General features: G+C 57.8%; 2 protein-coding genes across 2 annotated transcripts in view; one reads left to right on the top strand and one right to left on the bottom strand.

The window, feature by feature from the left end:
- Positions 1–1,795, bottom strand: part of SNUPN (snurportin 1) — a 39,872-nt gene extending 38,077 nt beyond the window's left edge. The window contains exon 1 of the mRNA XM_080807677.1: positions 1,499–1,795. The gene's annotated coding sequence lies outside the window, so the exon portion shown is untranslated. The remainder of the gene's footprint in view (positions 1–1,498) is intronic.
- Positions 1,539–11,426, top strand: SNX33 (sorting nexin 33). The gene is made up of 2 exons (XM_080807672.1): positions 1,539–3,841; positions 9,828–11,426. The coding sequence occupies exons 1-2, from the start codon at positions 2,374–2,376 to the stop codon at positions 10,079–10,081; spliced, it is 1,722 nt and encodes a 573-aa protein (XP_080663798.1). The 5' UTR covers positions 1,539–2,373; the 3' UTR covers positions 10,082–11,426.
- The last annotated feature ends 12,880 nt before the right edge of the window (positions 11,427–24,306 follow it).

The following is a 24,306-nucleotide window of genomic DNA, read 5'->3' as shown; positions in this document are numbered from 1 at the left end:
ATGCCCCTGGTGACACTGGGTAGGGAGTTACCGGTCTTCTTCTGACATATCTGAGCTTCAGGAAGGTAAGGACAATGTCTTACTTATCTTTGTAGCCTAGGGGGCCTGATACAGAATGATTACTAAATTGATGCTTCCTTGATTGCATGACTGAATGAGTGAGACAGACACAGGATAGATGAATTAAGGACAAGAACGTGGACTGTAAACCCAGGAAGGCACAATACCTATTGCCTGTTGTGATGTAATCTCCAGCCCCCAGCAGAGTGCCCGACAGTCAGCGACCAAAGTGTCCCGGATGGGCTGGCCGAGTGTCAGATGCCCCCTGCCTCTTCGCCCAAGCCTTTGTAGACCACCCCTCTCTCCTTGCTGCTGACTGCAGATGAACATCTAGTCCCCGTGGCCGCACAAAGCATCACGGAACCGGTCGTGCCTAAGCTTGTTCCCGGTTGCTACATACGTAGGGTTAGGTCTTTCCCTCTGAAGGAAGTCTCCCAGGGCAGGGGGCGCTTCTGGCCCTGTCTGTCTGAAGTACCAGGACCTGCTGCAGTCAGTATCCCAGGCCTCTAAGGATTCTTCCCAGAGGGCGCTGCTGGCATTGGGGCCGCCCTGGGGCCCCCTCCGGAGAACAATCCCCAGGCTGCGCCACGGCCCAGTTTCATCCTGTCTCCCCAGGGAAGGGGTGAAGGGGCAGGGGAATGGGAGGGGGGCGTCGGCGGCTCTCCCGGCACCCTTCTTCAATCCCCTCCCCCGGGTCTTGGCTCTGGCGTCCTCCTCGCAAGCCCTCACTTTGCAAACTTTCGGAGTTTTCCGTCACTTGCGTCATGGGAAAGGCAGGAGGGTGACAGAACCCAGGAGGCGAGGCGAAGCGGCGGCGGCGGCGGCGGCGCTCAAGCTCCTCGGGTGAGAGGTGTCTCCCCGCGGGGCCGACTGGCAGGGGGGTCCTGGAGAATCCCAGCCCCCTCCTTCAGCCCCAGACCCCAGCGGGCGAGGGAGGGTGAGCTCCAGAAGGAAAGCCGCGAGGAGTAGGCGGGGGCCCCCGGCTGCAGCGCTCCAGGCCGCGGGAGGGCGGAGCCGGGCCGTGCCTGCCCAGCCAGGACGCACGGAAGTGCGGTGGAGTTTGCCCAATTCCCCAGCCAGCTTTTCCTCCCTCCCTCCCTCCCTCTCCCCACCCCTCACCTCCCCCTCGGCTATTCCCTCCTTTCTCCGGACGCCGCCTCCTGGAATCCCTTTTTTTTCTGTTGTTTTGGAGCTAGGTTCTCGCTGGCGGCGGCGCAGAGGGGTTGCGAGTGCTGAACGAGGAGGCGGGCCGGGGGCACAGCCCGCCGCCCGCGGGCCGGACGCCGCGGGGCCGAGCGGAGGACAGAGCGCCAGCCGGCCGGGCGCGCCATCTGCTCGCCGGAGCGCACTCTCCAAACTCCTGTTGAGTGTGTGCGTGCACGCCAGGGCTGGGGGTCTGTAGGGCCTGCGCGCCGGGACCGGGGACCGCGGGGCTTACCTTTGGACGGGATCCTTGGACTCAGATCAGGGTCAGCTTCAGGCTCAGAAACTGCGGAGGAGCTAGGCAAACAAAAGAGGCCACTCAGCTAGTGGCCAGAAGTCGCCAGAGCGCCTCGTCGCGCCCCCTCCTTCCCTAGGGTGGGGGCTGGCCGCTCCGGAGGCGGGGAGAAGGCTCCCGAGCCGGCTGAGGGCTGGGGGCCGGGGGGCCAGAGGCCCGGCCAGAGCCGGCTGGGCCGCTAGGGTCGACGGAGTTGGCGGCCTGTTGTGTAAGCCTCAGTCCTTGTTTTCCCCCCCCCGGCCTGGCTCGTTGTGAAGCCGGACACATCCACCCTTGGACTGGATTCAAGAGGCTGCTGCTTTTCTCCATGCCCTTCTTGGATTTTCTGGATTTTTGAAAACCCAGTGGCCCAGGAGGAGGAGGAAGGAGGAAGGAGCAGATCTGCAGAGGAATGTGAGAGCAGCCTGAAGGAGCTGGGAGCCAGAGCTGCCTCGGTTTCTGGAACGGTGGTTTTTGAGTGATTCTCTTCTGTTTTAGAACATTGTTCCAGTGGAAGGTGTCAAACAAATTCTTGCCCTCTTAAAGCTGATTTCTCCAGTTCACTTGACTTTTCTTCTGGGAGGGGAAGAAAGGAGAGACTACATGGACATGATCTCTCCCTGCTCACAGGAATGTGCCGGAGACCTAATAATAATAGGCAGTTAATGGGCCTCGGACATTGCTTTGAGTAGTGGGAGGCTGGACAGCATCTGTGGGTAGTAGACCCCAGTTTAGGGGCCAAGAGACTGAGTTGCTGTGACAGGCCTTGAGCTGCTAGTGCATTCCCAGTTCTGGGCAGGACGCTGTCCTCGTCTCTCTCTACCACTGGCCCAGCCATGGCACTGAAAGGGCGAGCCCTCTATGACTTCCGCAGCGAGAACAAGGAGGAGATCAGCATCCATCAGGATGAGGACCTGGTCATCTTCAGTGAGACCTCGCTGGATGGCTGGCTGCAGGGCCAGAACAGCCGCGGGGAGACAGGGCTCTTCCCTGCCTCTTATGTGGAGATCATCCGGTCTGGTGCCAGCCCCAACCATGCCGACTACTCCAGCAGCCCAGGCTCTCTGGGCACCCAGGTGAGCTTGTATGACAGCTCTGGTGTGACCAACTCTTCCAGGAGTGGTGGGGTCAGTGGCTTCCTCTCACACCAGGGCAGCTTTGAGGAGGATGATGAGGATGACTGGGATGACTGGGACGATGGAGGCACGGTGGTAGAGGAGCCTCGGGCTGGTGGATTGGGCACCAATGGGCACCCCCCTCTCAACCTCTCCTACCCTGGTGCCTACCCCAGCCAGCACATGGCCTTTCGGCCCAAGCCAGCCCTGGAGCGGCAGGACAGCCTGGCATCTGCCAAGCGTGGCAGCGTGGTGGGACGCAACCTCAACCGTTTCTCGTGCTTCGTGCGCTCTGGAGTGGAGGCCTTTATCCTGGGTGATGTGCCCATGATGGCCAAGATCGCCGAGACGTACTCCATTGAAATGGGCCCTCGTGGGCCCCAGTGGAAGGCCAACCCCCACCCGTTTGCCTGTTCCGTGGAGGACCCCACCAAACAGACCAAGTTCAAGGGCATCAAAAGCTACATCTCCTACAAGCTCACACCGACCCATGCCGGCTCGCCAGTCTACCGGCGCTACAAACACTTTGACTGGCTCTATAACCGCCTGTTGCACAAGTTCACGGTCATCTCGGTGCCCCACCTGCCGGAGAAGCAGGCCACAGGCCGCTTTGAGGAGGACTTTATTGAGAAGCGGAAGCGTCGGCTCATTCTCTGGATGGACCACATGACCAGCCACCCCGTGCTGTCCCAGTATGAGGGCTTCCAGCATTTCCTCAGCTGCCTGGACGACAAGCAGTGGAAGATGGGCAAGCGCCGGGCCGAGAAGGATGAGATGGTGGGTGCCAGCTTCCTGCTCACCTTCCAGATCCCCACGGAGCACCAGGACCTGCAGGACGTGGAGGACCGTGTGGACACCTTCAAGGCCTTCAGTAAGAAGATGGACGACAGCGTCCTGCAGCTCAGCACCGTGGCTTCGGAACTGGTGCGCAAGCATGTGGGGGGCTTCCGCAAGGAGTTCCAGAAGCTGGGCAGTGCGTTCCAGGCCATCAGCCATGCCTTCCAGATGGACCCCCCGTTTAGCTCCGAGGCCCTCAACAGCGCCATTTCTCACACGGGCCGCACCTATGAAGCTGTTGGTGAGATGTTCGCCGAGCAGCCCAAAAACGACCTCTTCCAGATGCTTGACACGCTCTCCCTCTACCAGGGCCTGCTCTCAAACTTCCCCGATATCATTCACCTGCAGAAAGGTAAGAGCCAGAGTGGGCAGGAGACCCTTGCCGAGTCTGCGCTCTGCGGGGCACTGGAAATCTGAGGATAGCCTAGGGGAATGGAGCAGCCCGTCTAGTCTTTCTGTCTCATTCATTCATTCCACATTGTGTTGAGCACCTGCCATGGGGCAGGTGCTGGTCTATGTGCAGGATGTTATTGTAGACAGCTCTGGTCCCTGACTTTGTGGAGCTCGCTGTTTACCTTTCATTGTCCATTCGTTTGCTCATGCATTCCATTTTTTCCTGTTTCTGTCTCATTTGATCATCTAGCCATTCTGTGCTGGGCCCGTCGAGGTATCAGGCTGAGTCTGGGAACATGGAGATGACCAGGGCCCAGGCCTTGCCCTTGAGGAGCCCAGAGGCTCATGGGGGACAGGGACACAGATAACAAGAGCACAGAGTGTGGCCTGTCTTCCCACCCCTCTCAAGCTCCACTCCCTGCCCTCGTGTTTTAGAGCCTGTTCGTCCCACTGCATACCCTATCTGTGAGCTCCCTGTCCGTGTGCGGGAGGCTTGCTGTCCCCATTTTGCAGATGAAGAAGCTGATGTTCACAGAAGGCTGGCTGCATAGGGAGTCCGTGGCCCAGCTGAGACTGTCCCTTCCTCCTGCGCCTCCCTAAGGACACAACCCTGTTGGCCAGTTCCCAAGCCCAGCTGTGTTTTCAGTTCTCATGGCCCCCCTCCGTGGGGGAGGGACAGGATGAGCCCCTGTCTGTTACTGTTGGGCTGTCAAGGAACTGCCAGGGAAGTGACTCATCCCAGGTCACTTAGGGGCACCCGGGCTGGTCCAGGGGAGGAACAGGGGTTCGGGGCACTACCCACATGGCCCATTCAACTCCCCCTTCCTGAACCTGGCTTCTCTTGCCTGCACAGTGAGTGAGGGGCTGAACTGGCAGGTGGCTGAGTCCTGGGACAACAGGCCGGGCAGATGTCGGGAGAGGTGTGGTCCTCCCTGGGGCTGCTTGGTAACTCCGGAAGAACGTCTGCAGGGCGTGGGGCTGGCTCCCGGGCCCCTAGGCCCTGAGGTCAGGCCTGGCTTGGTGCAGAGTTTTCCTCTGGGTGGGGCCCGGAGGCAGACCTCTGGACTGAGCTGGGGGGTGGGGGCGGGTAGACAGCAAACACCACCCTCTGCCTCGTATCCAGGAGAGCCTGAAGTACGCCGGCCCTGTTCTACTTTACCAGGAGATTGCCTTCTAGAACTTCTCCATCTCCCAGGCTCCTTTCTCCCCTCACTTTCTCATCCTCCTTCCTTCCCCTGCCCTTTTTTCTCACCTTCACCTTCCTGTCCTCCTCCTTCCACCTTCCTTCAACTTCAGGAAACATGAGCCCTGAGTTCTAGTTTTGGCTGTGTTCCTAGTTTGCTGGGTATTCCTGGGAAGTGCCTTCCCCTCTCTGGGCCTTAGTTTCCTGATCTAGAAAACAAGGGAGGGTCGACCCAGTGAACTCTCAGGAGGGGAGCCTCCTGGGGAGGATCTGGTGGAGAACAGGGTCATGCCTTAGAGCTGACTCTGAGCTCTGGGGCAGGCATACGGCAGAGGCGGCTGGCTGACCGGGGCCTGTGGGGCAGGTATCTCCCTGGCCGGAAGTAGAAGCACGTTCACTGCTGCACTCAGGCCTGGGAAAGCTGGTTCAACCAGCTCCTTGGATCGCGTGTGTCTGTGTGGGTAGTGGCGGGGGAAAGCAGGGGCACAGTTGAGTAAACAGCCACCCCGGGCCAGAGCTGGGGCAGGAGGGTGGCCCCTTCCCCAGCCAGGGCTCCCAGGGTTGCACTGAAGCAGGAAAGCAGTGATGCCAGGCCGGCCTTTCAGAGGAGCAGGGACGCAGAGCTAAGAGAGGCCATTTCTGAGTGTCTCCTTGAGGTCTTTCTGAGAGTGAGGGCCCAGCAGTCATCTGGGCTCATGCATTCAACCTTAGGCAGAGGTGAACCCACCTTCCCTCACCCTGAGGACCCCTCCCCAGTGGACCAACTCATTTGGGCTTACTTTTCCTCCTTCTGGGCTGTGGCTGGGCAAGTTAGGTAGGAGGGCTTGGGATCTGGCTGAGACAGAATTGGGCAGGTTTGGAGGACCACGGCCTGATGGGGGGAGAAGGAGTTTCATGCTGGCCATGTGGGTGGGACCCTTTCTTAGAGAGAGGAGCAGGAAAGTTGGGCCTCAGATCTCCAGAATTCTGTCTAGTCCATCAGGACATCTGGAAGATGGCAAGCGTATGGCAGAGGCCATGGAAGGAAGGAGACAGGAGGCTTAGGTGAGGTCAGGAGGCCAGGATCTGGACAAATATTGCCTCTGAGATGACCGTGAGGGTGTTTTTCCTCCCTCAGTGTCCCCCTTAGTAAAATGGATCGTGGAGTCTACTTGGCACTGAGATGAAGGCCCCTACTCTGTCTGCCCAGTGGCCCAGCAGTCCAGGAGTCTCCTAAGAGAAGAGGAAATATATAATTAACCATTGAAACCGGGGCAGTCGTGGGGTAAAAGGGGTCCCAGTCATAGTTACGCTGCGACAAGGGGAAATAGTGCCTATCCAGGGCCTCTCCCTGTGAGCCAGTAGGGCAGGGAAGTTACTGTGGTCCCCTGTATTTTCCCAATGAGGTGCAGTGAGGTGGGGATGATATGCAGAGCAGAAATTGGGGCCCAGGGGTGTCTGAGTGCACCGCCCAAGCTGGTTCCCCTGTGTCAGACAGATGGGGTGAAGGAGAACCCCAAGGGATGGGTGCACGGGTAGATGAGGCAGAGGGGAAGGACGAGGGAAGATGGGTGCTTAGCACCCTGCTAACTCAGTTGGCATGCTTGGTGGGCCCGAAGCAGGCCCAGGAACTCACAGCGTGCGGCAGCAGCCATGGGACTCCTAGGCTGGCCGTGGCAGCATGTCCGCAGCAGGACCAAGTGCTTGTCTGGGGGGATGGGCAGGTCCAACCTCTGTGTTCCAGGCTATCATCTAACCATCCCTCTCCCTCCCCTCCTAGACTTCCATAACAAAGAGAAGCCTCTTGCTACCAGCCGCCAGCAGCTGGCTCTTGCTATGACTGAAAAAGCAGTCTGCACATGGTTGCACGGAGCATCTTGAGCTCTTACTCTGTTGGGTGCTGGCCTAAGTACTTTGTACAGATGAGTTCGGTTAAACCCTAACTACACTCTAGGGTGGGGACAGTTATGATCCCATTTTTTCGATCTAGAAACTCAAAATTACTGTACTGCCAAGAGCAGTAGTCAGTGGCATCAGACCTGGTCCAGCCTGTTCCACTGGACAGCTGGGAGACCTCCGGCCCAGTGGCTTTCTGGAAGTGACACAGCTGGGACGGGAGCTCAGACCTCCTGTCCCTGACGTGGGTTGGGGGTGATTACCTCGGAGAGGTGGGGACAGGATAGATTTAGGTGGGAGCTTCGGGAGTGTGTCTGGGACCCCATCTCCTTTCCTGGTTCCTGGGATCCAGCCTGCAGGACACCTGCCAGGGCAGGAGGCTTCCCTGGGTCCTGAGCTCTGGGGTTGAGTTCTACCTGGAATATAGCAGGGCTGCCCGATGGGCCTGAGCCCCGACTCCCAGCCTGTCTCTGGGGTATGTTAGGTCTCAGCCCCAGATCTGAGTCACAGGTTGGAGAGGTGACAGAGAGCAGGGTGGGACCTCCGCCTGTCCCCTCCCCTCCACAGCTTTTGTCCCCTGTTGCTGGCCCCCTGCCTGGGTGTGGATACCTAGCAATTGCAATAGATTCATTTCTATTACTTGGGCCTCTGTCTCCCCATCAACAAAATGAAACTTTCTCTCCTCCAAGGTCAGAAAAGCCCTCTGGAATCTGGGTCCACCCTCACTGCACCCAGATTTTTTTCAGCAGCTGGAATCCAAGCTAGTTAGTGTGTCCTTTTCAAGTAGGTTCCTTGTCTGTTATCTGGGGGCCTCACACAGATGGGGTGACCTGGGTGACCTGGCATGGGGTCTCTGCAGTAGATATCCACTCCCCCAGCTGTGGGGGGCACCTCTGCACCCCCACATATGGGGCATGAAGGAGGCTGGGAGGCCCTAGGGAAGTCCTCCCCGGTAGGGCCTCAGTTTCCTCTGTGCTGCTGGCCTCTAGGACCTCTTTAGCTCCGAAGTCTCTTATTGAGTCCTTGTGCTAGGCCTTGGGATGGTCCCTCTTGTGCTGCCCAGAGTTGGGCAGTTGGGATGGAACAGGAGGCGGGAGGTGGCTCAGGGAGAGTGGCAGAAGGAGCAAGTGGGTTGGGAGCTGGTGACGGCGGAGTTCTTTCGAGTGCGGTGTGAGTGACCCTGGAGATCCTCCAAACTCGTGTCTGCCCGCCCCAGATGTCCCTGTTAGCCATGCACTTGCCAGCTCCTATGGGTGCCTCTGTAGTTGTTTCCAGCATGTGGAGCCCTGGGCCTGCCACAGAGTAAATGACCAAAAGAAGGATCTCGAATGCATTGGACATCTTTTTTTTTTTTCTTTTTTAAAGATTTTATTTATTTATTTGACAGAGAGAGAGAGAAATCACAAGTAGGCAGAGAGGCAGGCAGAGAGAGGAGGAAGGAGGCTCCCCGCTGAGCTAAGAGCCTGATGCGGGGCTCGATCCCAGGACCGAGATCATGACCTGAGCCGAAGGCAGAGGCTTAACCCACTGAGCCACCCAGGCGCCCCTGCATTGGACATCTTGAGCAAGAGTCAGAGGCCCCCAGCGGGCTGTTGGCATGATTGGATGCTTCTCAAGCACTCGGGGCCGTGTTGTCCTGTGTGCCGGGCCTTCCTGTACCCATACCCTGCTTTGCACAGTGCAGTCCCTACAGCCCTTCGAGGAGTGCGTGCCAGGCCCCGGAAGATGGCCTCCTTCCCCCGGCAGCTGGCCCCGCAGCCTTCAGTGCACAGTCAGTCAAGTGCCTGTTAATGCAGTGCTGAAATTCATTCGCCAACTGCTTGCTGATTCATTCAGATTCTTCTAAATTGGGTCCCCTGCCCAGGTTTGTCCCCCGTCCCCCATCTGTCACCTGGTTAGTGCAAGGCCTCCTCTGGTCCCTCTAGGCTGGTGTGAGGAGGGGCAGGGCCTGTGTGTGGGGAGACACACAAAGGAAAATTCCAGGTGGCTTTGAGGTGCTGTTTTTAGAATCAGTCATGTGATGGGGGTCGGGAATGCCCTGGAGAGGGGTCGGGAGGTGTGGGAGGCATCCGACCTGGAGGCACTGCGGGAGGCTCTGGCAGGGAGATGCTGCCCAAGTCTGATCAGGGGCCTTAAATTATGCAGAAAGATCTTGTGGGCAGAGAGGTGGTGGTAGGAAAGAGCAGGGTGAGTTTGATGAACACGGGGTCAGCGTGGAATGCGTATAGGGGCTAACTCCCGGAGCACCTCCCGGCTGGGCAGACAGCCAGCAACCTTCGTCTGTGGGTAGAGGGGCGCCCCTCTTGGCTGTTCGTCAGGTGCTGTGGAAAACCTCTTAGACACTGGGCCTGAGGTGGGAGCCCCTTAGTTGCTGCTCATGGAGGGACCAGTCGAATCCGCTCATCAGACGGACGTGTACCCAGCTCTCCTGGGGGCCGGGCCTGGTCCAGGGTGCTGGAGACACTGAGCTCACAGAGCAGAGGGAGGCAGGCAGAGCAAGCACAGGGTGGTAAGAGCCGGGGCTGATAGAAGCCCCAGAAACATTGGGAGGTGCCTCATGCCGTGGGGGGTGCTGGGAAGGCTTTCTGGAGGAGGTGATGTCCGAGCCGATTAGGAGCCAGTGTGAGAGACGATGCTGGTGTTGGGTAAGGATGGCCCTGTCCCGGAACTTGATACAACCAGCAGGGCTGTGACGGGCTGGGTGCCACAGGCTGCTGGCAGTGCCCCAGGTCTGGAGGGAAGATGTGCCGATGGTAGGGTTTGGGGGAGGTCCTGGGGGAGACACCCAGGTGGCTGTCCCTGAGGGGGCTCCCGGAGGGTATAGGGAGCAAAGCGGGCAGACCAGAGCCCTAACTTCCCTTGTCCTCCTCCACTGTGCCCGTGCCAGGCGCCTTCGCCAAGGTGAAGGAGAGCCAACGCATGAGTGACGAGGGCCGCATGGCGCAGGATGAGGCAGATGGCATTCGTAGGCGCTGCCGCGTGGTGGGCTTCGCCCTGCAGGCCGAAATGAACCACTTCCACCAGCGCCGCGAGCTCGACTTCAAGCACATGATGCAGAACTACCTGCGCCAGCAGATCCTCTTCTACCAGCGGGTGGGCCAGCAGCTGGAGAAGACGCTGCGCATGTACGACAGCCTCTGACCATGTGTTCCCAGCCCCCGCCCTGCGCCTCGGCCTGGTCGCCGCCGTGTGCTCTGCTCACTAGACCTACCTGCTCCAGTAGTGGCTGGGAGGGCTGTGGGGGCTTTGGACAAGTCCTGGGTCCCCCTGTGGAAGTCCACCAGCTCTTAGAGGTAAGGGGCACAGCAGGGGTGAGATCGGGGTCAGGAACCTTCCAGGCCGAGGCCTGGGCTGCGGGTCAGCGCTTGAGGCTGGGCCCGGGCCTTAGCCTCCCCTAGAACCTGCAGTGCTCGCTCACCTGGCCACCACCCCCACGCTTGTTCAGCAGGCACGGGGTGGCCCTGCTGTGGCCCCCATGTCAAATGCTGGCTAGGTACCAGTGCTGCGACATGCCTGCCCTCAGGGAGTCCCCAGGCGAGCTGGGGTCAGACACAGAAACAGACAAGGGCAATGCAGAGTGACTGTTGGTTAATAAGGGCTTCCTGAAAGCTTAAAGAAAGAACCACTCATTCTGCTGGTCAGGGAAGGCTCTGTAGAGTAAGTGACATTTGAGTAGTGTTTTGGAGAATGACAAGGACCTGGCAGACAGTAGAAGGGGCCAAGGGTGGAGGGGACATTCAGAAGAGAAGAATAGCATATGGGCAAAGGTTTGAAGACATGAAAACACCCCCTCTTCTCTCCCTTACTTGTCCCCAGTAAGTTTGGTGCCCCCTTGGTGGGATTTTGGCCTTTGTGACAGAGGGAAGGGCTCTTCCTCCCATGTCGCTGTCCCTGCCTCACTTTGTTCCCTTAGGAGGAGCTGCAGGCCAACTCCCTCCTGACTCCCCTCCACCTCCTGAGCCTCCATTAGCCCTTGGTTAGGGGACCATGCAGCATCTTTTCCCTGGGCTCAAGGTGCTGAGACAAGCCATTGACCCCAGGACCTTGGTGGCACCTTCGTGGAGAGGACACCCAGAAGTTACCAGATATTTGAGTTCACCAGCAACAGCTCTCTACATTCTGAGCAGGCGCAGGCCCCAATGAATCCCGGAATCCTTCCTTTTGCACAGAGGGAAGGCCAAGGGGAAAAAGACAGGGGCCGGCTTGCCTACTGCCCCAGAAGTCCTGGGCCCACGCGCCTATGGCCAGCCTCACTGTGATTTCAGCCCCGGCTCCCTCCCCAGCCAGGTTGTGCTGTCTCCCACCCATGTTTACATCCTCAAGGGGGCTATTCCCTTCTCCCAGGCCAGGGTGTGGGCCATCAGGATTGGGGGAACTGACAGGTGCCACTGCTGGCCTCCCCAGGAGGTCATGGCCACTTCTGGCTCCTGCTGCTTGACTCTTTTTTTCTTTCTTGTTTTCTTGATAAACCTTTTGCAATTAAGACAACAAAAGCATGGCTTGTTTGTTTGTTTGTTTGGATCCCAAAGGGATTGAGGGTAGGGGAAGGATGAAATCCCAAGTGTCCCTGGGAGCTAGTAGACTGTGAGGTCTTAGTGGGCACAAAACCTCTAAACCTTGTGGGGAGGGCTGTGCTGATAGCAGGTGCTAGCTGGGGAGCTAGAGGTGGCCGTGGGCCCCGGCTGGACACCATCCTTCTCAGACCTCATGCTCCTCATCTCTCAAATGGGTGGAGTCCTGCTGAGGGTTTTTCTGCGCTGCTCAGTGATCAGTGATGGCAGGAGTGAGAGAGGAGGCCAGGCTCCAGGACAGTCTAATGGACAGGGGGTGCCCCAGGGAGGCCCTGGTCCAGGAGAGGTGGGAGGTGGGGGGGGCACTCGGGAACTGTGTCCTTCCCCAAGCATTCCAGGGCACCCAGTCCCATGGTGGCTTCTGTGTTGGGAGCTGAGGAGAACTGCTCTCCCCTTGCCCTGGCCAGTCCCTCAGCGGTGTCCCAGTTAGAATGAGCAAGAATCAGTTTCCACGTGGGAAGGAGGGGTGCTAGAAAACCCCGGGTCTCTTTCAGGACAAGGGGATAGGGCTGGCAGGGCTGGGCCCCAGGGGAGGCTATGACCAGGCCAGGGGGCCAGGGAGCTCGCAGCAGTGAGAGGGGTGAGGAATGGCGAGTGCAGTAGGAAAGGGGCAGCAGAGCCTCCCTGTGCAGGGCAGAGCACCCTCAGAGAAACTTTTGGAATGGGCCCTTGGCCCTGGGTCAAAATTAGGTCAGATTTGGGACTTTCTGTGGAATTTTCCCCTCCCTCCATTTTCCAACCCACCCAAGGGCCTTCCCGCTTTGACCTCCAGGCAGCCTTCTGTCGATAGAACTCTGGGCACAGTGGGGGAGGCTCCTTACTGAGGTCAGTCTGGGTCGGGGTGGTGGAAACGCCTTTCTTAACCCACAGTGCCTGGAAAGTCCCCTGTTCATGCTTCCTGCCCTGGGAAGAGTTTTACCCTCTTGTGTCCCTTCCGTGGGGTGGGGGGCACCTTGCACGCCTCCCGTTGTCAGGGTGAGGAAGGCGGTCTGACGCTTGACTCAGGAGGGGCGTGCCCCTGGGAGAAGAGTCCAGAAGTGAAGTCCTGGGATAAGCCTGGTCTACTGTGGGCATCCTGAGCTATCTAGGCTGGGGCAGGCTTCTGTATAATGGGGAGGGAGGATGTCACAGACATTCCCTCAGGTTTCTTTCTGTCTCTCTGTGGGTTGGGGTATTGGGGGGATAGTTTGAGATCAGTCTGGGCTAGCCGGAGCCCCTTTCAGGGGGGACCTGGGGGACCAGTTTGGGGAGGTGTGAGAGCATCCTGGTGGTGGCAGGGCCCTCTGGGAGCCTCAGTCACTAGCCAGGCAGATGTTCCAGACTGAGCTGGGCCCAGCTGCCTCCAGTTCCCTCCCTCACTTTGCTCCAAGGGGGTGGGAAACAAGGCCCCTCTTTCTGCCCTGGGCAGCTATCAGGACCTGGGGGTGGGGTGATCCGAATCTCTGATCCCCAGTGTTGGTCCAGGCCATGAAAGGAGTTGGCTTTGTGGCCACATGTGGGGGTTGGGGACGGAGGCAGCGCTCAGATCCTGCATCTGTTGCCTCCCTGACACGCTGGGGGTGGGGGGCGTGAACCACCATGTCATGGCTCTGCCACAGCTGTGCCACCATTGGAGGGGATGCAGGCAGACGGGGCTCCAGGGCCAGCTCAGCACCTCTCCTCCACCTGTGGCACGGCCATGCTGTCATCCCCACGTCCACGTAGTCCCAGCTGGAGCCACCCAGCCCCAAGCAGGCACAGCCACATGCAGCCACACACCATGCCCACAGGGACATAGGCCACACCTGTGTGCACATCTGCACACAAATGCGCAGTCCCGTGCTCCCACAGGGGCACTCCCAGCCATAGCACTGCCCACCGTCACACGTTCACGGCCACAGCTACACACGCGTCGTCTCTTCAGAGCACCGGTCCCATCGTGTCCTCACTCATAGCTGTCCCACTGTCCTACCCGCACAGAGCCACACACACTCAAACACACGGCTACAAGTCACATGCGTTCATAGCGAGGGTGTCACCTGTGTCGCTGCTTCTAGACTGCCCCCGCGCTCCCTCCTGGGGGAGCTAGTGGCATCACCCGTCTTCTGACACTGGCCTGTCCAGGTGGGGAACTCGAGGTCTAGCGGAGGGTGGTGGCTGGCAGTGTCACCCAGCGGGGCTGGAGGAGGTTCAAGGGTTGAGCCCAGCTCTGGGTAGCTCTGCGGCCAGTCCCCAAAGCCAGCCCCTCCTGCCTCAGTAAGGCCCTGGCTGAACCACCCAATGAAGCTCCAGGCAACTCCTATCTGTCCAGCCAGAGCTGAGGCTGCGGCATCCACATGAACCAGAGCCGGGACGCGGTGGGCAGGGCCCAGGCCTGGGCGGAAGGAACATTCCTGCACCGTCTCCTCCCCAAGCATGCGAGGACTGGGCCCGCCCTGCCTGCCTGCCTGCTGTCTCAGGCCTCCCGGAGCCAAGCCGGCGGGTCCCCAACACCCCCCCCCCCCAACCTGCTTCCCTTCCAGTTCAGCTCCAGTATGGCTCCGTGGGCTGGGGTAGGAGACGAGGAGCCCGGGCCAAAACCACGGAGAGAAATGAAAACTCACCTCCCCCAGACGGAGCTCTGCTTGCGAAACCCAGTCCCAGGGTTCAGGATAGTTTAACGCAAACCTTTTATTCCTTTGGTTTGGTTTGGTTAGTCAAATCCCGGTGCAGTCCAGGCTGTTGAAAAAGCAAGTCTCACAGAGCTGTGGCCTCCCTGGTCCTCACAGCAGCCCTGGTAGGCAGCATTGTTCCATTGCACAGATGAAGGGACTGAGGCTTGGCTACAGCGAAGATGGGCCCGGCCTGGGATCACACAGTGAGACGAAGGTGGAGCTAGACTCGAACCCAGCTTCCTGACGTCTTTCCTCAAAGTCTTGATTGACTCACTTAGGTCTGAAGGAAAAGGGGCTGGCAGAGCTCTGCTCCAGAGGTAAAAGAACAGGAGGCAGGCAGACCCAGCTGCTGAAATGGGAAGGAGCTGGAGGGATGAAGAGGCTGACCACAGCCCAGCACAGTGGCCATGGCCCTGACCCAGGATTTCTCCTTACACATGAACCTGTGTGAGGAACAGCGCCTCGTTTCTCTGCAACTGGCCTGAATTTCTTTGTCACATTCTCCTTCCCTCACATGGTAGAAAAGGAATCTCAAATCGATCTGGGAGCACCTCCTTTCTAACAGGATGCATGTAAGTTTTGGGGATGGCCCATTTGAAGATGGTGGGCAGGCCTCTGGCACTTTGAATTTTAGAGGCTGAATCCCAGAGCCTGTCACACACATGAAAATTTGCCTGCTCTCCACATTAAAGGTCACTCATATACTCCTGTTTCAGTTGGGTTCAGTTTATTACTTGGCAGTGCCTTGTCTTACAGATATTTACTTAAACTTTGTTAATTTTGATTTTGTCTTTTTCTTTTCTTTTTGTGTCCTGCTACTTCCCCCCCTCCCCCACCCAAATACATTGTGAGTTCTTGCAGACTCTTGGACCATGGTGCTGGGCCTGGGGTACCCACCATGGTCCTAGGTTAGCATTGGATCCTCTGGTCATCTTCTCCTCTCTCCCCACCCTGTCTTCCCACCACCTGCTCCTTTGATTCCCATCCCAGGGCCTCTGTGGGTCTGGCCTTTGGTCTATTTTGAGCACTTGGGGTTCCCTTGATTGTCCGTATACCTGTGGACCTCAAGGAACCTCAGGGGGCCGGCCAAAGTCCCTTCTGGGGCCTGTGGTCCCCTTTGGGGCTCATGGTCAACATTCCACAGCTCCCAGCACATACTCAAGCACGAGAAGCTCTGGAGAGCCTATGTAAGCCTTTGTCCTCTGGGGTCTGGCTGCCACCTTGGGGCTCTACCTAGGAAGGGGCCAAGTACCCTGCTGCTCCTGGATCTCCCCACCTCTGGGGCTTCTACCCTCCCCCAGTGCAGGCAGTACCATGGCCCACACTGGATGGCCAGTATTTCCAAACCACTATCTGCTTTCGAGAGATGATCAACGTCATTTTACAGATGGGGAAAGGGGGCCTAGCGAGGGGGTGCTAGAGCAGCCCAGCTGGTGTGAGATGGTACCCAGGCCTGGGTCACCTGCGCTGGGAGGCAAACCGTTGGTGCTTGCGGTAGGAGTTGGCCTCATGGAGGCACCTGGAGCCTCTTCTGGGCTGACCTGGTCCCCCTGGCAGCTATTTTGGCAGGAGTGTAATGGGCAGGGGTAGCCCTACTGACCTCAGAGAGCCACAAGCCCCCTGTGTCCTTTCCCTCTACCCCACCCCTGGAGGCAGGGCCCCGGTATTGGCTGCAGTAGCTGAGCCCTAGTGCGAATCCTACACTACACGTACTTGTTCCAGGGGCGTTTTTTAGTTGGTTCATGCTTCTATTTCTCTATTTATAACAGGCCTTCCAGATGGCTGTTAGGAGGATTACATGATTGCATGGCAGGACACATCAGCTGGATGGTGCCTTCCCGTAGCCAGTGTTCAGGAGGGAGTAGCTGGGACAGCCAGCCTTTGAGCAGAGCCTTTAGAGCAGCCCTGGAGAGGGAGGCTGGTTCATTAGTGAGAGAACCGCTTGAGTGAGCCGTCTGAGGCCACACAGTAGGTAGATGGCAGGGCTGGGCCTGGGACTAGGCACCCCGTGTCGCCACCATGTCTTCACAGGGAGCACTCCTTGGGGTTTCCTGCCTGTCATGGTACTCGTCAGCCCTGGGCAGGAGGTATCCCCTGCGCCATTTGTTGGCTGTCACACACACCATCACACACAGGAACATGGGGCCCAAGGGTTAAGAGACGTGGCCTCATGTCAGACCTTCCCTGGGTAGACAGGAGACCTCAGGCAAGGTGACTCCTTAGTCTGGGTTTTCCTCGGCGGATGTTGGCAGTTGTCACAGTCACACCAGGGCACGCACTCACGAGTGTGAGCACGTCCCTGCTGCGGGGCACTGTGTCTTCGGAGCCGCCCAGGCTAGCAAGGTGGGGGGCGACCCAAGGGCACAGCGACTCACACTGCATGGCTGCTGTGTAGCCCTGGTGCTGGGCATCGGGCTCAGTGCCTCCCCTGAGTTACCGCTTGTCTGCAACTGCACGGGAGGTGAGAATGAGTGCCAGCGCGTCCCAGCGAACGGAGGCTCAGGGCCACGGGGTCATGGGCACGAGGTCGCGCTGCTTGTCCGTGTATCCCATTAAGACGCAGAGCTGTGCCCTTCTGAGGTGGACAGGCTGGGCAGGCTGGGGGCAGCTGTCCTGCTGTGGGGTAAGCGCAGGCGTGCCGGGGATCGAGGGGCACGGGGAGGTGGGTGGCGAGTGGCAGGTAGTGGCTGGGGGTGGGTGCATGCCTTGAGTTAGCAGGGGCAAGGGCAGCGGGTTTGGTCCCCAGAGAGCGCCAAGCAAATATCTTTTGACTGATAATTTTCTGTAGGGTCTCAGGCTGGAGTGTGGGAGCAGAATCTGGCCATGGGAGAATGGGCTGGGCAGATAAAGGCAGGACAGGGGTCAGGGGCCAGACTCAGGTGTCTGGGAAGGAAGTGAGTCAGGAAACCCCTTGCTTGAGGGGCCGGTCTGGGGGTGAGAGTGAGGCTTGGTAAGGAGATGGTAGGGCTGGGTTCTTGGGAGTGCTGAGGCCAAGCTGGAGAGGGTGGGGTACCCCGGCCCTGGGGCTTCCGGGTGGGGGAGGGTGGGCGGCGGTGGGGGGGTTGGTGGGGAGGGAATGGGGTGTGTGCCTGTGCCTGTGCCTGGCAGCCTGGAGCGTGTGCGTCTGCCTGTGTGGTCGCTGAGAGCCCGTCCATGGGTGCACCTGTGCTCGTTTGAGAGTCCCCGTGCTGGCACTCTGTGCCTGTGGCCATTCGGCCACACGTGCTTTTCCCTGTGCTCCCCAGCCTAGAAGAGGCAACAACTCTCACCCTGAAGCCAGGCCTAGATGTGCAGGCAGGCTCAGTACCTCTCCTTCTGTCACACTCCAAATCCATCCATGAGCAAAGCCTTGGGAAGCTCCTCAGAAGAGATCCCAACCCTGACCTGTGTCACTGTCTCACTGCCTGGCCCAAGCCACCCACTGTGTAGACAGCTGGAGTAGCCTCCGAGCTGTTCTGCTTTCTCAACCATTCCCTGATGGTCCAACAGGGGTCGGAGTGATCTCTTAAGACTGTACTCTAGGGGCGTCTGGGGGGCTGAGTTGGTTAAGCGGTTAAGGGTCTGCCTTCGGCTCAGGTCGTGATCTCAGGGTCCTGGGATCCGGCCCCACGTGGGGCTCCCTGCTCAGGGGGGAGCCTGCTTCTCCCTCTGCCCCTCCTCCCAACTCATGCATGCACGCACTCTCTCTCAAATAAATAAACAAAATCTTTAAAAAAAAAAAAAAAGACTATTCTAAATCCAAACATATCTGACCCCGCTTTCAACCTCTAGGGCTTCCTGCCATTCTGACTCCAGCTTCCAAGCTGCTGCCACAGCCCACAAGGCCCCTTTCTGATGGTGCCTTGGACCTCTGTCCCTTTGGTCACAGAATTCCAGACCCACTATACTCTTGGCTGTTCCTCATAAGTCTGGCATGCTTGCACCTCAGGGCCTTTGCATTTGCTGGCCCCCTCTGTTTGGAATGTTCTTCCTCTCAGATGTTTGTGTGGTTTGAACTTCAGTTAATTCAAGTCATTGCTTAAAATGTTACCTCCTTGGAGAAGCTCAAGAGTCTTCCTAGTCCTAGTCCTCTGTCCCCTTGCCCTGCCTTACTGTTCTTCACTTTATTTATTATCAACTGCCAACTGTATACGTGTATGTCTCAAACATATACAAAAATGGAGAAACTAATGTAATCTCTCCCCACATGCCCATATGTGAACTTCAGCAATGATCAACCCTAGGCCAGTACTTTACTCCCCTACATCCCTAGCTTCCTGCGAACTCCAGACATCACACATTCTCATCTGCAAATAAATACTTCTAGGCAAAAGTTAGATTTTAACTATGTCTGTTGGTTAGAAGGCAGCCCTGGGGGGAGCTGGTGTTCATCTCGCTCAGGGCTGCAGCACCCCCCCTCACCCCCGCGGTGCTCACAGCCCCAGGACTTGGGATGTCTGCAGGTCTGTGTCTCAGATCTTTGGGAGGGGAGGTGTGTGGGCTGTGGTTTGCACAGGTCGTCTGCTGTCAGCGAATGCCTCTGCACACGCCTGTGTGCACTGTCATGTGGGGCAGTCCTGTGAATGTGTGTGTGTGTGTGTGTGTGCATGTGGGAGTGTGCGTGTGCATGTGTGCATGCTTGCGTGCGTGTGTGCGTGCCTATGCTTGCGTGCATATGTGCACGTGTGAGTATGTGTGCATGTGTTGCTGCAGCAGCTGGTGGCTGAAAGCGTGCTTCCTCTCTGACATCACCTCCCACACCCCACAGGATCCAGGGACTTGTTCTGGGGAGTGTTTCCCCCTTTCTCAGCAAGGCATGGCTTGGGAAAAGGTGGGAAGGATGTATGTACTATTTCCCTGCTCATTCCGCTGGAGGGCTGGGTATGAGGCTAGGGTGGCCCAGAGAGCCACTCCTTGTCTTCTGGGGAGTAGGAGGCCGTGCCATCCCAGGGGGCAGAGCAGGTCACCTCCTCCCTCCCTGGCACTGAAGCCCAGCCTGGTTGGGCTGGCACGAGCTGGGTGGGGGGCGGCCCACTATGTAGGAGGGATGGTGGTATTCCAACCTGGTTGACTCCTAAGGCTCCCACTGAGCTCACTCAAACTGGGGGGGGGGGGGCACCTGGATGCAGAGTTCTGGTCCAGGGGCTCAGCAGTCCCCTGCTCCCCACCACAGTTCTGTATCTTAAAGGGTTGGCCCTGGCAGGAGGGCAGTGGGGAAGGACAAGCTTCCAGCCCAGCACAGCTTGACTCCGGGCGGGCGGCTACTCCCTATCAGACTGGGAATTCCATGGGAGCTTCTCTCAGCCTGATCCCCAGAGCCCCTGTCAGCTCTGGGGCCGGTCTTCTGGTCCCTCTGGCTCCACGTCATCTGGCCCCTGCCCTCGTGTTCCCGTTTTAAGCTTGGCACTCCCTGTTCTTCAGGCATAGTCCAGGCTCCCCTTTCTTGGAATCCCCTGTGCTCTGGCCCTCCCTGGGCCCACCCTTGCTCCCACCCTGCCTTCCTCCACCAGCCGGCCAGGTTCAAGTACGACTCCTCCCTCTTGGGTCCCTGGGGTCAAGCTTCCTCTGAGCTCTTCTGGATCAGTAGGGTGGGGTGGAGAAATGGAGGTCAGTGTGGCTGCCAGCTTCTAGCCAGAACTTGAACCTGTCTGCACACCTCACTCTTCCCGCCAAAGCCCAGCAAAGGAGAGTGCCTGGATGTCCCTCTTTTCCAAATGGGGAATTTCCAGATGCTCCAGGACTGAGCATTTTTTAGCGTGTAATCTGTGCCAGGCACCGAGATGGCTGTCGTAAATCATAGTAATAACAATAATGTCAATCTGAACATTTCTTAAGCTTCTACAATATGTCAGACCCATATGCTAGCCGATCCAATAATAACAACCATTATAACAGCACTGATAATAATAGTCAACATTTACTGAGCATTTACTATGTGCCTGGTGCTGTTCTAAGGGCTTTGCCACAACACTTTGAAAAGCAGCCTTGGTTGAGAGGTTCTAATGCAGGCAAGGGGGTGGGGCCCCAGGCCAATCACGTACCATTCATGGCTGTAGGAACTGGGAACTGGGCAGAAATGAAGACAGGAGGCGGGGCTGTAGGCAGAAGCAGGTAGCAAGCTCTCCCAGGCCTGGCTCCATACTTGCTAGGGTCGAACTTCCCATTCACAGGTGCGTGGACTTGTACAAGTTCATTGGGCAGACACAATCACCGTCGCTGCCCTCCCTTCTCTAGTTCATCGCGTCTATCCCCAGACTGAGCTTCTCAGGCAGGGCAGCTCATGGGGCAGAGGGGCTGAAGTCCCAGGGCCTGGAACCTTCTCGGGTCCCTGGGTCCTGCCCTAGTTGCCTCACAGGGCAACCTGTTAGCAGGGCTGACTCAGGAGGAGCCCTTCTGCCCTGACTCACAGACTTCCAGGAGTGCTCGGCCTCCTCCAGCCTCACCCACCTGCCTGCTTGCTCAACCAATAGCCCTGTAGAAAAGGCTCCACCTTCCCCAACAAGACCTGACAGGGTTCTCCTTGCTGCTGTCTGGCACTTGAAGGTCTCTGCCCTGGCCCGCGTGTCTGGCATCCCTGGCTCACACTTATGCCGATGCCTCTCTAGATGCCAGGAGTCCCTCTGCTGGAAGGTGCATCTTTGGCATCTGGAAGGGTTTCAAGCCTCCAGGAGGTAGGCTGGGACTCTTGAGACCTCCAACCGAATGCAGGGTCCTCTGGGCCAGGTAAAGTTGGGGAAGCCCTTGACTCGTCTCCGCTGCTTGCCCCTGAAGGTTGGGATCGGGTAGGCCCTACAGTGGTTAGAATAGCTGGCACGGTGGCCAGTGGCTCCAGGACGATCTGAGGAGGAGCTGTAGGGCAGGGGAAGGCGAGTGTCAGGGAGTCCTGGGTTGTCTCCTCCTCCTGTCCCATTTAATCAGTTTGATTGCATCAGTGGTAGGCTCCCACATATGATTGGGTCGAAGTGTTCTGCCCATGTGCTTCTGAGAGCTAGACCCCAGGCATCTGGTAGGCGGGAGCCACAGGTAAGTATGGAGGAAGAGAGAAGTGGGTGCTGAAGAGTCTGACAGGGACAGTTTAAACCTGCTCCTTAGAAACTTAGGACCTGGGGCCAGGTCTGCCTGGGCCCTGGAAGGGATCTGGGGACCAGAGCTGTGGTTGGGAGCCTTATTAGCACTCCTAGGGATGAGGGAAGCCAGGGGAACCAGATGGGAAGTCAGGATATGGGGTCAGAGTGGGATTGGGGGTTAGAGACCTTTTGGATTGTGGGAAGGGAGGGGCTCTATTCTGTCAACAAACGTTTACCGAACATCTGCTATGAACCTAGTCCTGGGCCCGGCTGGCCATTGCCCCCGATGGGCACACAGCCTTGAACTATGTTTACTGCAAGGGACAGAGGGCTGGGGGCCCCAGCAACCTGGCAGGGGAAGGGAGTTGGGGCTCTCAAAGGCACGCACAGCACCAGGACAGCACATAGGCTGGGGGGCCACGGCATTTGTTCTGGGACCAGAAGGGACAGTGATTGGTCCAGCCTCCCTTGCTTCCCACCCCTGCAGGACAGGACAGAGTGCTGTGGGAGGCCCATGCCCTCCTTCTTGACCAGGCCTGCATTGTGGCCTGATGGCCAGCTTCTTTCCCCTTCCTCTGCTGGCTGCTGTGTCTCTACTGTGCGGGAGAACCAGTGCCCTGGCTGGGGGCTTTGGCTGGACTCCTCCTTTTGTCCCTCCCTCTACAGGTGGACCCAGATGGTTGGGGAGGGAAGGACTAGCTGATTGCAGAAGGTGGGGTGGCAGGGGGTTGGTGTATGTTCCAGGAGCCTGTCTTGGGAGGTAAGGGTGGAAGTGGGCTTCTTCTGCAGACCCTCCCCACTGATCAGACCTGGCTACTGGCCTCGTCCTCCTCTGCTCCCCTCTTGTCCTCAGTGGAGGCTCCTGAGCAGGAACCCCCACAACAGAACCCTGACCCCCCAAATCTGCAGAGGATATAGGGACTTGAGTTGAAAGACAAAACTCTGGGACTGGATCATGGGGTCTGACCTCTTTCTAGCTCTGCCATTGACTTACCATGGTCTTGACCTTGTCCCTGCCTCTCTGAGCTGTTTCTCCATTTGGAGGTGGAGGGGTAGGACCTAAGTCAATGTGTCTTAACTTTACTATTTGTTAAAACGCAGAGTCTGTTTCAGCTGATCTGGGGTGAGGCCTGAGAGCCCTCATTTTTTCTTTTTCCTTTTTGAAGATTTTGTTTTTAAGTAATCTCTCCACTCAACATGGGGCTCAAACTGCCAGCCCTGAGACCAAGAATCTCACACTCTCCTGTCTGAGCCGGCTAAGTGTCCCCGGAGTTCTTATTTCTAATAAGCTCCCAAATGCTTCTGGTCCTCTGGGTATGGACCACACTTTGAGCGACAAAGACTTAGACAGCCCATCCAGCTCGGGCCTCCAGGACCCAGAGACGGGGTCGCCTGAGCCCTCTGTGAGCTTACAAGGCACCCAGAGGAAGCCTTGGCATTACCTTGAGGCTTTGCACTAACAGAGCTGGCAGTGCCCAGGTTGAGGGGCATGGAAGCTCCTTGAAAAGTCCCTTCTTGGCCACTGGTTGATCTAACCAAGGGTTACTTTTGTCTTCAGGGGGTCTTAGGACATCTGCCTTGTGAAGGAACACAGCGCAACCACCCACCAGTTATCCTCTGAGGAGGTGGCATCTCTCTCTCTCTCTCTTTTTTTTTTTTTAAGATTTTATTTATTTATTTGACAGACAGAGATCACAAGCAGGCAGAGAGGCCGGGAGAGAAGCAGGCTCCCTGCTGAGCAGAGAGCACGACGCGGGGCTCGATCCCAGGACGCTGGGATCATGACCTGAGCCGAAGGCAGAGGCATTAACCCACTGAGCCACCCAGGCGCCCCTCTTTTTTTTTTTTAAGAGAGAGAGCACATGCATGAGGACGGGGGGACAGAGGAAGAGAGAGAGAGAGAGAGAGTTTATCCACGCTGGGAGTAGAGCTTGACTCGGGGCTTGATCTTACCACCCCAAGACCATGACCTGAGCCAAAATCAAGAGCTGGATGCTTAACCAACTGAGCCACCCAGGTGCCCCCAAAGAGCTGGCATCCTTAGTGAGGACAGCAGCTATCAGTTGAATACTGTACCTCATGACACCGAGAAGGGCAGTGTGACTGGGGGTAGCTGGGCACACTCAGTGTTAGCAGCTGCATGGCTGCCCCTTCCATGGAAAGACCCCACGCTCTCTCAGGAAAGAGGGAAGCAGGCAGAGCCAGCTGCCTGCCCACTCTGGGCTTCCCCTCTGCAGCCCGTTGGCACGCCTGGGTTAGGGGGCACGTCATGTTGTGGTAGTTACTCATTGGCATGTTTGGGACTCTTCAGGAAGGGCTGGGTGGATCCCTATGGGCATCTCCCACAGCATTTTTGGCCCCAAATGCCCTTGCCCACTAATCCCAGTGGAGACCAGACAGGGACAGTGTGAACTCTGAGCCAACCTCGGGTAGGAGAGGGGCTGTGGAGAGAGGGCTCCAGCAGGGCTGGCTCCCATCCTGGCTCCTGCCATTTGCCAGGGCCTCCTCATGTGGTGTGGCAAGGAATGGAAACCCAACCAGAGCACTCCGGGGGCTGCCCAGGTACCTCCATTCCTTTAACATCCTGAATCTAGGGGCGCCTGGGTGGCTCAGTGGGTTAAAGCCTCTGCCTTCGGCTCAGGCCATGATCCCAGGGTCCTGGGATCGAGCCCCACATCGGGCTCTCTGCTCAGCAGGGAATCTGCTTCCCTTCCTCTCTCTCTAGCTGCCTCTCTGCCTACTTGTGATCTCTTTCTGTCAAATAAATAAATAAAATCTTAAAAAAAAAAAAATCCTGAACCTTTGGGGCCTAGAGAAAGATGCCAGCACCTGGCCATTCCTATCCCAGTCGGGAGACAACGTGGAGTGGGGGCAGGGCAGGGAGGTCCATGTCTCTGCTTCCTACTGGGGGATGATGGTTCCAGCCCAAGTAGCTCCGCTTAAAGGGCCAGCTCCTAGCACTAGGAGAGGGGCTCAGAGGGAGCCCCTTCTTTAGCATCTAAGCGGGTAAAACATTTAGGGTGGTGGGCAGGACTTCCAAGCTGGGGACCCCAAGAACTGGGCCCTCTGGCCATCCCTACCCTGTTCCCCACACCCTCTCCTGCTGTGGTTCCGCT

This window comes from Martes martes (assembly GCF_963455335.1).
Source record: "Martes martes genome assembly, chromosome: 7".
Lineage (NCBI taxonomy): Eukaryota > Metazoa > Chordata > Mammalia > Carnivora > Mustelidae > Martes > Martes martes.
Note: the sequence above shows the minus strand (reverse complement) of the source record. Positions and strands in the feature narration are given on the sequence as shown.

Excerpts from the sequence above, each read along its gene's own strand:
- SNX33 (XM_080807672.1), top strand. The coding sequence starts at position 2,374 with ATGGCACTGAAAGGGCGAGCCCTCTATGACTTCCGCAGCGAGAACAAG. Across the intron at positions 3,842-9,827 it reads TATCATTCACCTGCAGAAAG|GCGCCTTCGCCAAGGTGAAG; the intron begins GTAAGAGCCAGA and ends TGCCCGTGCCAG.